This window comes from Oryzias latipes, chromosome 5 (genome assembly GCF_002234675.1).
Source record: "Oryzias latipes chromosome 5, ASM223467v1".
Lineage (NCBI taxonomy): Eukaryota > Metazoa > Chordata > Actinopteri > Beloniformes > Adrianichthyidae > Oryzias > Oryzias latipes.
Genome location: NC_019863.2, coordinates 20,514,185 through 20,527,614, shown reverse-complemented (window position 1 = coordinate 20,527,614; position 13,430 = coordinate 20,514,185). Strand labels below are relative to the sequence as shown.

The 13,430-nt window shown below is 40.6% G+C and overlaps 1 protein-coding gene across 3 annotated transcripts in view; it reads right to left on the bottom strand.

The window, feature by feature from the left end:
* Positions 1-3,097: 3,097 nt before the first annotated feature.
* rnf123 (ring finger protein 123) overlaps positions 3,098-13,430 on the bottom strand; it is a 95,269-nt gene continuing 84,936 nt past the window's right edge. For all 3 annotated transcript variants that reach the window (XM_020703375.2, XM_011475239.3, XM_023955090.1), the window contains 2 exons: positions 6,205-6,290; positions 3,098-4,431 (listed from right to left, as the gene is read on the bottom strand). In XM_020703375.2, the coding sequence (XP_020559034.1) occupies positions 4,332-4,431; positions 6,205-6,290 (186 nt within the window). In that variant the 3' untranslated portion in view covers positions 3,098-4,331. The remainder of the gene's footprint in view (positions 4,432-6,204; positions 6,291-13,430) is intronic.

Sequence of the window (13,430 nt, the reverse complement as noted above, 5' to 3'; positions counted from 1 at the left end):
GTAGATTTTTGCACCAGATGCCATTCATAACACAACTCTGTATATTATCCAGGGTGGGGAATGGCACAGGGAGACCCCTTTGTAGCTACATAGTGAGAGGTCTTACCCACTGGATGAAGCTCATTGCACCCCCTGGGAATCAAACTCTGATTTCCCATGTGCCATTCCTGCACTTAACTAACGGAGCTATCCAGCCACTGGATGTCCAAACTAAATCCGGCCATTGAAATCGCTTCAGCCAGCGTGTCAACTAATGCAAACCCAAAAGACGACGAGCTCAAAAGAAAACCTTACAGCACCTCAGAGGTCTGCAAACCTCTTTTGGACAGATGAGGCCAAAGTTAAGAGCCTTGCTTTCATTGAACAGCAGTCAACAAAATTACTTAACATTAACAGTTACGATGGTGGACCTATGATTGTCAGGGCTTGTTTGTTTGAACATTTATTTGTTATTTTTAAAGCAACTATTCATCTTGTAAAGTTCCTTAGTTAAATTTGGAAATTTAATTTTATGTTTTCTTGTAAGCTTTAAAAATAAGTAAAAGTGTTTTTGTACTAAAACCATTATTTTAAAATACAGGTCGCACATCATCTACAATGAAGTTATCTAAAAAAATCTACTTGGGTTTGACATTTTTAGATTTTGAAGGGGTCCTGTTGGTCTGTCTGTCCTCTGCACAGCTATGCAGACATAAACTCAAGCCTCATTTTTCTTTCACACCTCTCCATTAGTTCACTCCATCATCTCAATACACATCACTGCTCGGCTTGCGCTCCCATTGGCTGCATTGCCTCCAAAATAACCCAGATCACCGGGATGGGGGAGCAGAGGCTTCACAATGCAGACAATTTAAACTGTCGACAACTAAAACTTTTCCCCGTTTGTCATTGACCCACTTATTTAGTGTTGCACACACACTCAGACACGCACACACACACAAACTTGGGGCAGGCTTCCATTTGTGGATGGGTCGTGAACTGCTTTCTTCATCGATCAGGGAAAAAGGAAGGCTTCTGTTCCTCTATAAATACGCTCTGTGGCAACAGCGTCCTTGTGCTGTCCTCCTCCTCTTCATCTCCATATCTCTCAGGAGGAACTATTTCTGTCTTGATCTATAAAGCGGGTCCACTCGGCTTGGTGTCAGGTAGCCGGATGGATCAGCGCACACAGAGGAGGCACAGATGAAGTTCTCTCGTCCCTCCTGGGATCTTCAGTCTGTTTTATCACTGGGACCAGTTTGGACCTCCACATCTGCTCCAGTTCTTCTCCACCTCTCATCTTCCTCTCTATGTTACTGTTTGCCAGATCTGTCACACTTACCGCCTCCTCTATACATGCACACACTGTGTGTGTGCAACACAAAACCAAGAAAGGTCTAAAGGATTTTACCCCCTAAATGTCTGTTATTCCACTGATTCTGAATTAGTGAACACACCAGAACCAGCAGCAAACTGGGCAGGGATAAAGAAGTTAGAACCTGAGGACTGGGCCCTCCATCCTGATCTAAAGCAAACCTCTCAACACCAAGCTACAAAAGCTCCAGCTAAAGAGAAGAAATCTGCGATGCCACCTAGTATTTTCTGCTGTTATGACATAGAAATGAAAAACAAATAAATCTCAATGTTTCTCAAATCTATTGTTCTTTTGTCATCACTCATTTTCAGGATTTCTTTCAGGACCAGATTTTAAAATGATGTCCACATGTTGATTCCACACAAACATTAACTTAGCACGACCAACTAAATGTGATTTATTCACCGATTGTCTGTTTAACCCAGTGGTTGGTTCTGGGTTTGACTCTGTTAGGTTTCTATTTCTTGCTAGAATATGGCACAAAAGGTTTTTACCATGAGGATGGTGGTGAATTACTTGGGATTCAGAATGACAAAGATCATCAGCCTGAAACCCTAAAAGTGAAGCTTGGCGCATCAGATGAAGCGTCTGACTCCATGGGGCAGGTCATCTGTGGGTTCCATGACAACAAGGGCAACATCAAAGAGGGGATAGGCTTAATCAAGACTGCCCAACCATGGCCCTCTACCACAATTCCTGTTTTCCAGGTCTCCCTGCATTTGTTGCTTCTGAATTTCTGGATCAGGTGTGTTCATTAAACCTTTAAAACATTAAACCACAAATTGAAAAGGAAGGGAAGCAAACTTTTCAACAGTGTATGGAAAGACTTCTAAACTGTAATACAGGGATGCCCAAATCCAGGCCTCAAGGGCCAGTCTTCAAGGGCCAGTCTTCTGCTAGTTTTCCAAAAACCCTGCTTTATCTGATGCGGATTAACTGGGTCAGGTGTGTTTAGCCAATAAGGAACTTCAATGGCAGGATGGTTGAAAAACATGTAGGACACCGGCCCTCCAGGCCAGGATTTGGGCACCCCTGCTGTAATACATCACTGTTCAACTGTTACTACTGGTTAGCAGTGTATACTTATATAGAGCTTTACTAGCTGCTTAGAAGACCCAAAGCACTTTACAGTCACAGTCCTATTCACCCATGCAAAGACATTTTCACACACTGATGGCCAAACATTGGCACCAACCAATAACCACCAAGAGCTTTCATTTGATCTGAATTTGACCCCATACAATCCAGTCTGTTCAAAGTTTGGTTGATATAAAGTGATTTTTAGACAATATGTACAAGTGACTTCAGACTATTTCTTTTAGAAATGGCTGTATATTAAGACTTTTACAAAATGCAGCCTTTTCCTTTGTGTAATAAAGTTCAATTTAGCAACAGTACAGATGATTTCTAAAAGACTAATGATTTCTAAAAATGATTTTGTAAGTCCCTACCCTGCTTTGTTTTATATTTTAACGAAAAATTAGATCTAAAATCAAGCACTTTATTTTATATAGGTGATGCTCGTCTGTCCTTTTATCTATGCAGTCGTGCTTCAGATCTGGTCTATCCTGAAACGTGAAGGTTCTTACCCAACCTTCAGCTCAGGTTTGGCTTTGCTTTATTCTTCATTTCGGCTCAAACATATGCTTCTCCTAATGCAGGATCTTGTTCTGGACTGCTTCATCCAGACTTACAGAGTCAGGTCCTTCAGAGAAGATCAGGTCCATCAGAGAAGATCAGGAGTTTCAGTGACTGTCAGTGATTTTATTTCAGCGTTCATGAAGGATCAGATCATTCCAGTGTTGCGCTAAAGTGAATCAGAGTATCATCACTGAATAAACTCAGACAAACCTTGTTAGGCTGAATGTGTGTTCTGACTTGACAAGGTTACATGCATAACCTATGCAGAAATACAGAGGTCTGGATGATTGTGTCAATCAGTGCCAGCGCTAAAACAAAAATAAAAACCTGCAGCAGCACATAAAACAGTGAGACAGACAGAAACTGTGAAACAAAAAAAGCCTCAAAAGGTCTAAACAAATAATTTAATGCAGTTTCATGTGGACATGTTTGTGTCTCATGAAAGAAACCTGTAAACCTGCAGTCCTCACTTCCAGTGCAGATCACACAAACACAGTCAGAGAAGGCCAGCAGTGGAGCAGCTTCAGCGGTAACATTCCTGCACTGGCCCAGGATCAGCAGTGACGCAGAAATCCTGAAACTGAGCAGAATCTCTGGATCTGAGCCGATGACACGGACCTGTCCTCCCGTTGGATTCAGAAAGGGACATTTTCCTCCAGCGGACCTGATGTTCGAGAGCCAACTGTCCCTGAAACTGCTGGAGGAATGCTTCTCTTCGTGTTTTGTCTGAGAGAAAAGTTCTTACACATCAACACAAAGTCCCAGCGTTGCACAAACCCGGTTCAGAAAATCAAAAGTGTTTCCAAAGTGTTTGTGAGTGTCCAGCACTTTGTGATGAATAGGTTGTTTTGTTTTTTTCCCAGGAGCCCCTGTTTCTGCAGCCTCTGTATTCAGGCATGCATGTATGTACGTATGTGTGCATGTGTCTACGTGATGTTTATTTACTTGTAAAAACTGGTTTCTTTCTTGGATCAGAACACCAAACCAGATCCTCTCAATTATCTACATCTAGAGTTTCACAACAAAAACACACAACAGACTCACACAAGCGCAAGTCTGATTAGCTTCCTGTCACGGAACTGCACGTTTCCTCGTCACACGGCAGTCTGGAGGACAGTTGTGCGTCGTGTGGTTCAGGTGTTGCTGTGATGAGCACTCGCACACAACCTTCTGTGTGTGCGCTTCATAAAAAAAAAGGTGCGTGTTACAGGGAGCTTTATTGACAAAACGCATAACACAAATAAAGAATAAAAGTCAAACGTAACTCATCTTTGGATTGACTGATGTGAGAAGTGTTGTCATTGCTTCTCTGCCTAATGTTTGTGTGTCTGTTGTGTTAGGAGGAGGCTGGCTTGTTATAGTCTTCCACCCCAGTGATGGTGGCTTTGCAGAAGAAGCAGTCCTTCTTGTTCATCAGATGCTGGTTGATACAGGCTCTGCAGAGGACAGAAGGATGACGGACATTTGATCACATCTACATCTGAACTTTCTAAGTGATCTAACCTAGTTATATAAGTTTAAACTATCTGTGTGGTTTCTAGTTCTTCTTAGGTGGTTCCAAGTTGTTTCCTTTTTTATAAACCTACATAAGGATCGTTTTAACCAAACCGATTAAAATGAACTTTTAACTACTGAACTGAAACTGGGACAAGCTGCAGTAAATCAAGGGAAAACCTCATTCAGATGAATATTTTAAAAAAGATTTTACATTTAAACTGATCTCATTCAACAGGATTCAGTAATGACTCAAAGATTGGTTCCTCTTTCATGTTATTTCTTTTGTTTCTGAAGAATAACGTTTTGGTTCAGTTTTATTGCAAGAATTAACTTTGTTAATGACGCAAGTTCAACCTTTGCTGAGTTTGAAATGCTGATAAAAAATGAAAACCCTCTTTCATAACGAAACAAACTCAGAAATTTAAACAATAAATCAGTTTGAAGTGTAGCATTGTAAGTTTGAAGCAAATTGGTTCAGAGTTTTATCAGCTCTGGCCCAGACTGTAGTTCTAAAGCATGAGGATCCCTTTTTGTTCATGCATACATAATCACTAAAGATTATGCTTTTATGTGTCACCAATGACTTCATTTAATTCCTCTTTATATAATATTAGTGGCTGGTTTTATGTCCTTTGACGGAAAGTCTGCATTTAAGAATTTGTTTTTCAAAAAAGAGGTAATTTCTTTAGTTTTAATTGAAGCAGATGGACAGATTTGAGGACTGCTACGCCTCCTGAGTTTTTGGTGTTTTTCGTGTCTGAGTGCGGAGCTTCCCTCTGCTTCACTTCAGGATGCAAACACCCTCTCACCATCTGAAGTTAATAGTAAAACAGCCACTCCAATCCTCTTTTGAAGCGTTCTCAGTGGTTGGTTAATTAGGATTATGGTGTTTTTAGTGGAAATAAAAAACTGTCTTTTTCTAGGACATTCAGCAGAGCAGTTGGTCATTAAAATTTGCATCTGAGTTGTGGATGGGACCATAGGCATGGATCAACCCCTCGCCTCCTTACCCTCGATGAGAGCATTTTGTTTATACGCATTCATGCTAACACACAGCCCCTCAAACCCCCAACCGAACAATACTGGTGCACCAAAATTGTGGTGCAATATTGGAGCTATCTAACCATACAGCTTTGAGCCAGATGAGGAAAACATAAATGGATCTATTTGCCTCCTAATGGATGGATAAGAACAGAGCGGAGCTGAGATTCCACGTCACAAGTATAAGCTTTTTCCAACTGCATTTTGTCGTCTTCTCCTGATTCACAACAATTTGAATAAAGAAATATTCAAAGATGCATATTTTAATCCTAATTTAATTTTTATTAACCTGGTTGGTTGGGGGTTGCAGACCATTATTCTGTTCCATTCATGTAGGTGTTTTCATCCCCCAACAGGCAGACGAGTCTGATTCTATTTCATGTTCTTTTTCCTATTAGAAGAGTTTTTCTTTTACATTTTCCTAATTTCACTTACAGTTCAGGCTATAACACCAAAAAATATTCTTTAAAATTGATTGGTCACTTTTTATTGCCATTTGTAAAAAGTAATAAAGATCATGTGATTTTTTTCTAAGGATTTAGACTAAACATAACCACAACAGAAAAGGTGAAGCTTTTTTTTTGTGCCTGCTTTGCATCTTTTCTTTCATTTTTAGAGATAACTGTTTTTGAATTGGTGCTTTGGCAGAGAACAGGAATGGAAAGACTCACTTGCAGGACTTGTGCGAGCACGGCTTGAAGATGGCAGAGATGGAGTGGGCGTAGCAGATGGGGCAGAGGTCCTCCTCGCTGGTCGGCTGCAGACAGAAAGGCGTTTTCAGAGCCGGCAGCAGCAGAAGAGCTCAGGTGTAACATTCAATTCAAATTCATTTGATTTCTATAGCCAAATATTCCAACAATAGTCGTCTCAATGGGCTTCATACTGGTAATGTGTAATAAACATTAAACCATAAAGAACATGAAGTTATAAAACTTAATATGTAATGGCTAAACTAAACAGACTAGGCTAAACTGGGCATCCTTGACCTTTGACCCTCCTTCTAGGTAAGGAGAAACTCCTAAAAAAAAGAAGAAAAAAAGAAACCCTTCCGGTCAAACTTCATCAGCACGAGCAATCAGTGTCTTCACCCCGCCCTAACACACACACACACACACGTTTCTGATTTATATTTGAGTGACAGCTGAACATGTCTGAAAATGAAGCTGCTGAAGCTCCTCTGATGTTTAGACCAAAGCGGATCATGCATCCTTCACTAAAAGTTCATAAGCTAGATCAGATGGTCACTTTCTCCATTCCTTGGTAGAAGATCAAACATGACCTTTCTTCTCCTTCTTCTGTCCCGGCCGCACACATCACGAAATGTCAAATCTATCAACACCTGGACCACCCTCCCCCCCAACCTGGTCTGTCATGTCTCCCTTATGTCCTCCTCCACGCAGCTCCCGTTCCTCCCGTCACTTCTCACCTCCCACAGGGATGCCGATTCCTGTGCATGTCTGAGCTGAAAGCCTCGCTCTGTTTTTTTCAGGGAAAAGCAGGTGAAACTGCTAATTTACACAAATGTGCTAAATGTAAATACACGCTTTAATGGAGAAAGAAAAAAGAAAAAACACCGGGAGAGGGGGAGACAACTAACGTCTGTAAGCAAGTGGGCTGCCCCAAGAAAAACTGAGAAATGTGTCAGAACGACAGAAACTGGGGGACAATGAGGGCAATCATGAGCTGCTGTCTGCCAGCCCGCACCTGACGATACTTAACCGGTGGGTGGGGGTTCCAGCTCAACGATTATGGTTAAAAAAAAAAAAGCAGTAAGAACATTGTTGCGGATAAAAGGACAAAGTTCCTACTTCAAGATCAGGCATCTCTTTTTTTTATGTAAAGCAGCAAATCAGTGTAGAAAAAAGGGAATAAATCCGCTCAATTCGAATCTGCTGGAAAAAAAAAGACAGATGAGCCCCAGTAGAGGTTAAACTCCATGTTCACATTCCTGTGAAAGATGTAAGCAGGTTATATGATGGGATTTGGTTCCAGGGTTGTTGTGACTGCTGAAGCTCAGAGCAGATTCTAAATTCTTTAAAGACCTATTTTAATCATCTTTTGATTTATTTTCAAAGTGCTCCCAGTGGTCTATTAATAATGATTGTGCCACTTTTAGGCAAAATAAAAAGAAACCTGTTGTTTCCAGAAGAGAGTTTCTGCAGAGCGGCAGTAGTTCATGATGTTAATAATATGGCCAATAACAATTCTTCTCAATGAATGATTACCTGTACTTTCTTATAAAGTCTGTGTTGTAGCATAACTATGATGATGAATTTTTAAGACTAGCTTATATCTATGGAACCAACTTTTTTATTTAGGTATTTGAGAGATTACGGATTTTATTAATTTTACGGATCGCTTTTCCCGGAGCTTCCACTCTGTAGATGGTCTCTATAAGCCGTCTCATGACCGTCTCTCTGTTGGGGGCATGGAGAGAGCCGTTTTCATTAAAAAGAAACAAAAACCCTATCTTTTTTTATTAAATGCTTTACTAGGTAATTGTTTCAAGAGAGAATGCACAAGAGACTTGCTGTCAGTTTTAAACGTTTGTTAACAGAGTTTTTAAGCCCAGAAGTCTGACTTTTTAATTGTCTCAGCAACTTTACTGCACTATTTGTGATATACAGCGCTGTTCATAATAATGAGCATAAAATAAATATCTGGTCCCTGATTGGGATAAAACATCCAATTCCAATCTACTGCACGATCAGGCTGGACATTAAATCACGTGATCGGATCAGAACATCTCTTCGGCAGCCAGTGACAGATCTTCAGCTGGTCAGAGTAAATAGAGCAGGGGTGTCCAAATCCAGGCCCTCGAGGTCTGGATTTCGACACCCCTGAAATAGAGCATGGCTGAGTGTGGCTGTTTTTCTCTAAACCGAAGGGACTAAAACCCCCTTTTCTTCTATCTCTCATATCAGTTGGTGCTCGCCATCTTCTTGTCAGGTAATTCATCTTCTGCGCTGCTGCTGGTATTCACTCTCATTCCAGCATCTGCTGCGGTTTTGATAACTCCATGTGGAAAAAAAAAGGATCAGCGTTCTCCTTCCTTTGAAGACTTTTTACTTCTCCTTGCTCTGGTCTTAAAGCTCATTTTTCTGTCACATCATCCCTATTATTTTTTTTCTTTACAGTTCATCTTCATGCACTGCCTTTCCTTCGTCTCAGGTATGGATGCGTCCACCAGGAAAGGATTGCTCTGAAAAGCTGTGTCACATGCAAACTTTTAAACTCCAAATACCCATTTAAGGCAGATTCTAATCTTTGGTTGAATTTCCCATAGAACAAGTCCAATCAAACCATGCAGATAAGAGAAGATCCAGACCTCCATTGTTTTTCAAATGGCAGAAAGTTTTAATTTAGCCATAAAGCCTGGTGATATTACTGTGATATTGTCAAATTTTGAAGAAGAAAAATAAATAAATCACATTTTGATATAAAGAACTACTAATTGAGCTTGTTTTTCAAAATAAAAGTATGCCTGATTACTGAGAAAAGACATTTCCTGTTGGCCTGAGGAACTGAACTAACACTTTGGTCAAGTAACTACCAGTTCCTTCCAGGACATCACAGCAGGAACTCTGTGTGCTGAGCTGATCATCCTCACGCTTACGTATTTATGTTTGACAGGATCCACACTGTGAACTTTTCTGCAGACAATAAAGTTGCTCCTCCTTTTCTTTTGTCTGAGAGTTGAGTCAGATCCTGAAAGTGAGTTTTTTTGGATGTGTAAAAGTTAAATCTGGAAAGACAGAGTGAGCTGCGTTCACGCCTGCAGCAGCCTAATTTAAAAAATCGGAGTGCGCACCCAGATGATGATGAGTCCCCATTAATGCAGATTGGAGAGGAGCTGATAGTCATGTGATGAAGGAATGAATGCTAATGAAACACTTAAACTGCACTCTAAAGTCAGATGTTAAGGAAAAGTGGGGTTCATCCCAGTGGGAAAAGTAAGGAGCCATCATGTCTTTAGTTATATTGATCGCAAGTCTCTTCTGCCCAAAAAAAAAAAACATGATGTCGACCACGGAGTGCTGAAGTTGAGGATTCAGCACTCCGTGGAGCAGTGGCTCGTGTCGTGGCGGTTACATCCATCTTTGGGAGATGCTGACTGTGCATGAACTCTGCGTCTTCACTTCAGCCTTGTAGTTTCCAGTGAATGCGTACAGAGTCACAAACCTTCGATGCCACGACCCCAAGCTGCCAAAGACCTAATCGGACGTCTGTCAGAAGAATGAGGTCTTTACATGTTTAGCCCCTGCTGGGATACCGTATCTTCCGGACTATAAGTCGCCCTTTTTTTCATAGTTTGGCAAGGGGTGAGACTTATACTCCGCAGCGACTTATATTAGAAATAAATTGAAATAAATACATTGTTAACCCTCCTGTTATGTTCATTTGTGAGGAACAGAGATGATGTTCCTGGGTCAATTTGATGTATGAGGTATGTTAAGTGACTCAGAGAATCAGCAAACTTTTTTTACAGTAAGATCTTGAAGGCTAACAACATAATATTCTATTTTCCAATGATATCATAGATTCAGAAATGCAATAAAAATGACAACTGTTTCTACAAATACAGGATGAAAACAGAGTATTAGTTGGCCAATGATGCTTCATGAAAGGAATAAATAAATAAGTATGAGACAGAATTACGGTGAAATTATGAGATAAACAATCTGCTATGATTGTGTCATATGAGGTCGTGGACCTTAGTTCTTGGTCTCAGATTTTGTCAAATAAATTTCCCGTCAAAATGCGACTTATAGTCCAGTGCAACTTATCTGTGTTTTTTTCTACTTTATAATGCATTTTTGGGCCGGTGCGACTCATACTCCGGAGCGACTTATAGTCCGGAAAATACGGTTGTAGTTGTTGATCAGGAGTTGTCCCTTCTTTTAGTGTGAAATAAATAAATTGCTTCGTCACATCTTCTTGAAGAGCAAAACACTCACACAAAGGTAGTCAGAAACCTAAAAGTTCAAAAGCAGAAAATAAAAGCCTTGTGAAAAAACTGACTGAAACTGGTAGAATAGTATCCTAATCCACTGAAGATCTTGTGCTGTCCAACCATGAGCTGAAAGGACATTACTGGAGAAGAAAATAATTCATTCAAAACTTTTATAAAAGCCAGCCTACAGTTTGGAAATGGAGATGAGACCAAAAGAATAACCTCTGGAAACGTCCTGCCCTCCGACAAAACTGAAATTGAACTATTCAGCTGTAATGATAAACGGAAAAGGGCGAAGCCTTACAGTTCCAGAGAAACGGTCCCCAACTTTTTTCAGGCCACGGACTGGTTTAGTGTCAGACAATACTTTCATGGACTGCTATTTTATTATATATATACTTTTTTAGCCTTTAGTGTCCCTTAACCTTTAAAGTTAAAGTTTGTCTTCATTCTCTGTAAAATATCTGCACCTGGTTTAAATGTTATTTGTACAGTAGATTTCACAAAGAGACCATTAAAATGTGATCTAGATTTTCCCTTAAACCATAATTGTTGAATTGGAAGCTAGGTATTGTGGCCATCACAAAGCTCTCATCTTAGTCTAAAAAGTATATTTCTGAATAGGTAAGTACAAGAAAGGAGGTGTGGACACCCGACCTATCAATGTCTGAGCCGCTTTTAAGAAGAGCAGGTCAAAATTCCGGGAGACCGTGTTGCAGAAAACCTGTGGAAAGCTGACCAAGATGCCTGACCCAAAACTGCTTCTCTGTAAGTCTAACGAATGACAACTGAAAACATAGGTTCATATTAAGATCAGAAGTTTGCTGTGGATTCATCTATGTTTCTGTAAGTGGTGATCAATTCCTGAAGCAAAAACTTGGTTAAGGAAACTGGGAAATAGTGTTAAGATCTTAAATGTCGTAAAATTAATCGTTTAGGTGTCTTCAGAAAGTAAACAAATTTAATGCTTCAGACCTAAAAATCCGCAAAGAGGCAGAGGTGTGGAAAGACATTGTGACGTTAATGGAGCCTAAACACTTTAAATGTTTGAGTTTCTCTGAATGCAAAGAAAACTAAGACGGTTTCCTGCGTTTCTGCAGGGATGCTCGTCTGATAAAGCAAGAAGGTTGGTATCGGCGGCAGAGGCCTGTCAGCTCCTGATAAGTAACCTTTGTGTGAGTCTGAGCCTGTGGGAATGTCTAATTTGAAAGTGTGCGTGTTTGTGCATGCGGCCGTGTTGTGAGGCCATAAATCTGCTCACAGTCTCACTGAGCAGACCGGGCCTCTGGGAAGAAGGAAGGCAAGAACTCATTATGTAAATCATCTGACGTTCTTTCTACACACAGTATGTATGCGAGTCAACAAATGTTTCTTCTAAAGGGATGGAAATGAGGAGGAGGAGGTAGACAAGTGCAGGATGGACCGACTGTGGACCAGTATGGTGTCCAGCGTGGAGCTAAAAACCTTGGAAGTTGTTTAAATAGATTTTTACAAATATGACTATTATATAACATCGACACACAATCATGTTTAAATAAAATAATTTTTACCAATAAAAGACAAATATTAACAAATTAACCTAATTTATATGTGATGCTGCTGCAAGTTGACGTTTAGGCCGCATTTACACTGCATGGTTCAAGAGACCCAATTCTGATTTTTTCCTCTCATGTGGCACAGATCGGATATGACCGGTGAACGTGTAAGCAGGAAAAAAAATGCATGGATTCCCTTTTTCTCAGATCGGATTCAGGCCTCACTCATATGTGGAAATAAATCGGATATGAATCGGATAAGAATCATTTGCGTGTGCCATGTAAGCAGACAAATCGGATATTCCCCAGTAAATGCAATTCGTACATCAGTGCCGTCAACTCAGGTGGACACCACCAACTGAGATCACATGACTTATTAAGGTGCTTTTGTGCGCTGATTTTGCTGTTGGAGGACAGCTGGAGCCCCATCAGCGTGTTACCTTTCAGCCTCAGGCTTCAGACCGTAGTCGGAAACCGCTGTTATTTCCGTCCGGTCCCGGTCGGGACGCAAACGGTAACTAACGAAGCGGGACACTGTTGCTCTGGAACAGGCTAATAGCCGTTTATTCCTTTGCTTGGAGGATCAAACTGTTAGGACAGCACAACGTCTGCAAACACTTCCTCATTCAAAACTCAGCGAGAGCACATAAGCCGGCCGAGCAGCCATCCTTTTTCCTCTCCCGTGCATGATCCCCTCAGGAGCGCCCAAGGCAACGCCTCCTTCTATCGCTGCGTTGCCTCCATGACAACCGCAGTCAAAAACAAAAGTCCAAAGGAGGTCCACGGAAGGCGAAAAAGCTGCTACATAGTCCTCAGAACGTCTACGTTTGATAGTTTCAGCATTGTTTAGTGTAAATGCAAAAATCGGATACGGGTCACTTTTGAAAGATGATGTAAGCGGGCAGTCAAAAAAAATCGAATATAGTCAGAAAATCGGATTTGGGCATCAAGACCTGCGGTGTAAATGCAGCCTTTGATTCAATATCGGAATGTGTGACGACTACCTGTGTTGATTCTTTAAGAGTGTCATCATCTTTATCTCATTCTATCCCAGCTACTGTTGGGTGAAGACGGGGTCCACCCTGAATAGGTGGCCAGTGTGTTGCAGGGGCACACACTCACAAACACACATTTTCACACACACACCTAGAGACGTCTTCTGCAAGAAGTAGTTTGCCTAAGTTTACCACAAGTTAAATATACTTGGTCTATACTAAAAATGAGGCAGTACACTTGAAGTTTACTTTTTACACTCTATTTATTGTAAACTTCAAATGTTCCAATTTAGTCTGAAGAATTCAGTTAATGTACTTCCTTCCTACACTATGCATAAATGGTTTATAGTAAACCTGCCATATTAAAACTCAAGTATATTTTATAGAATAAAATTTAGTTTACTTTTTGCTAA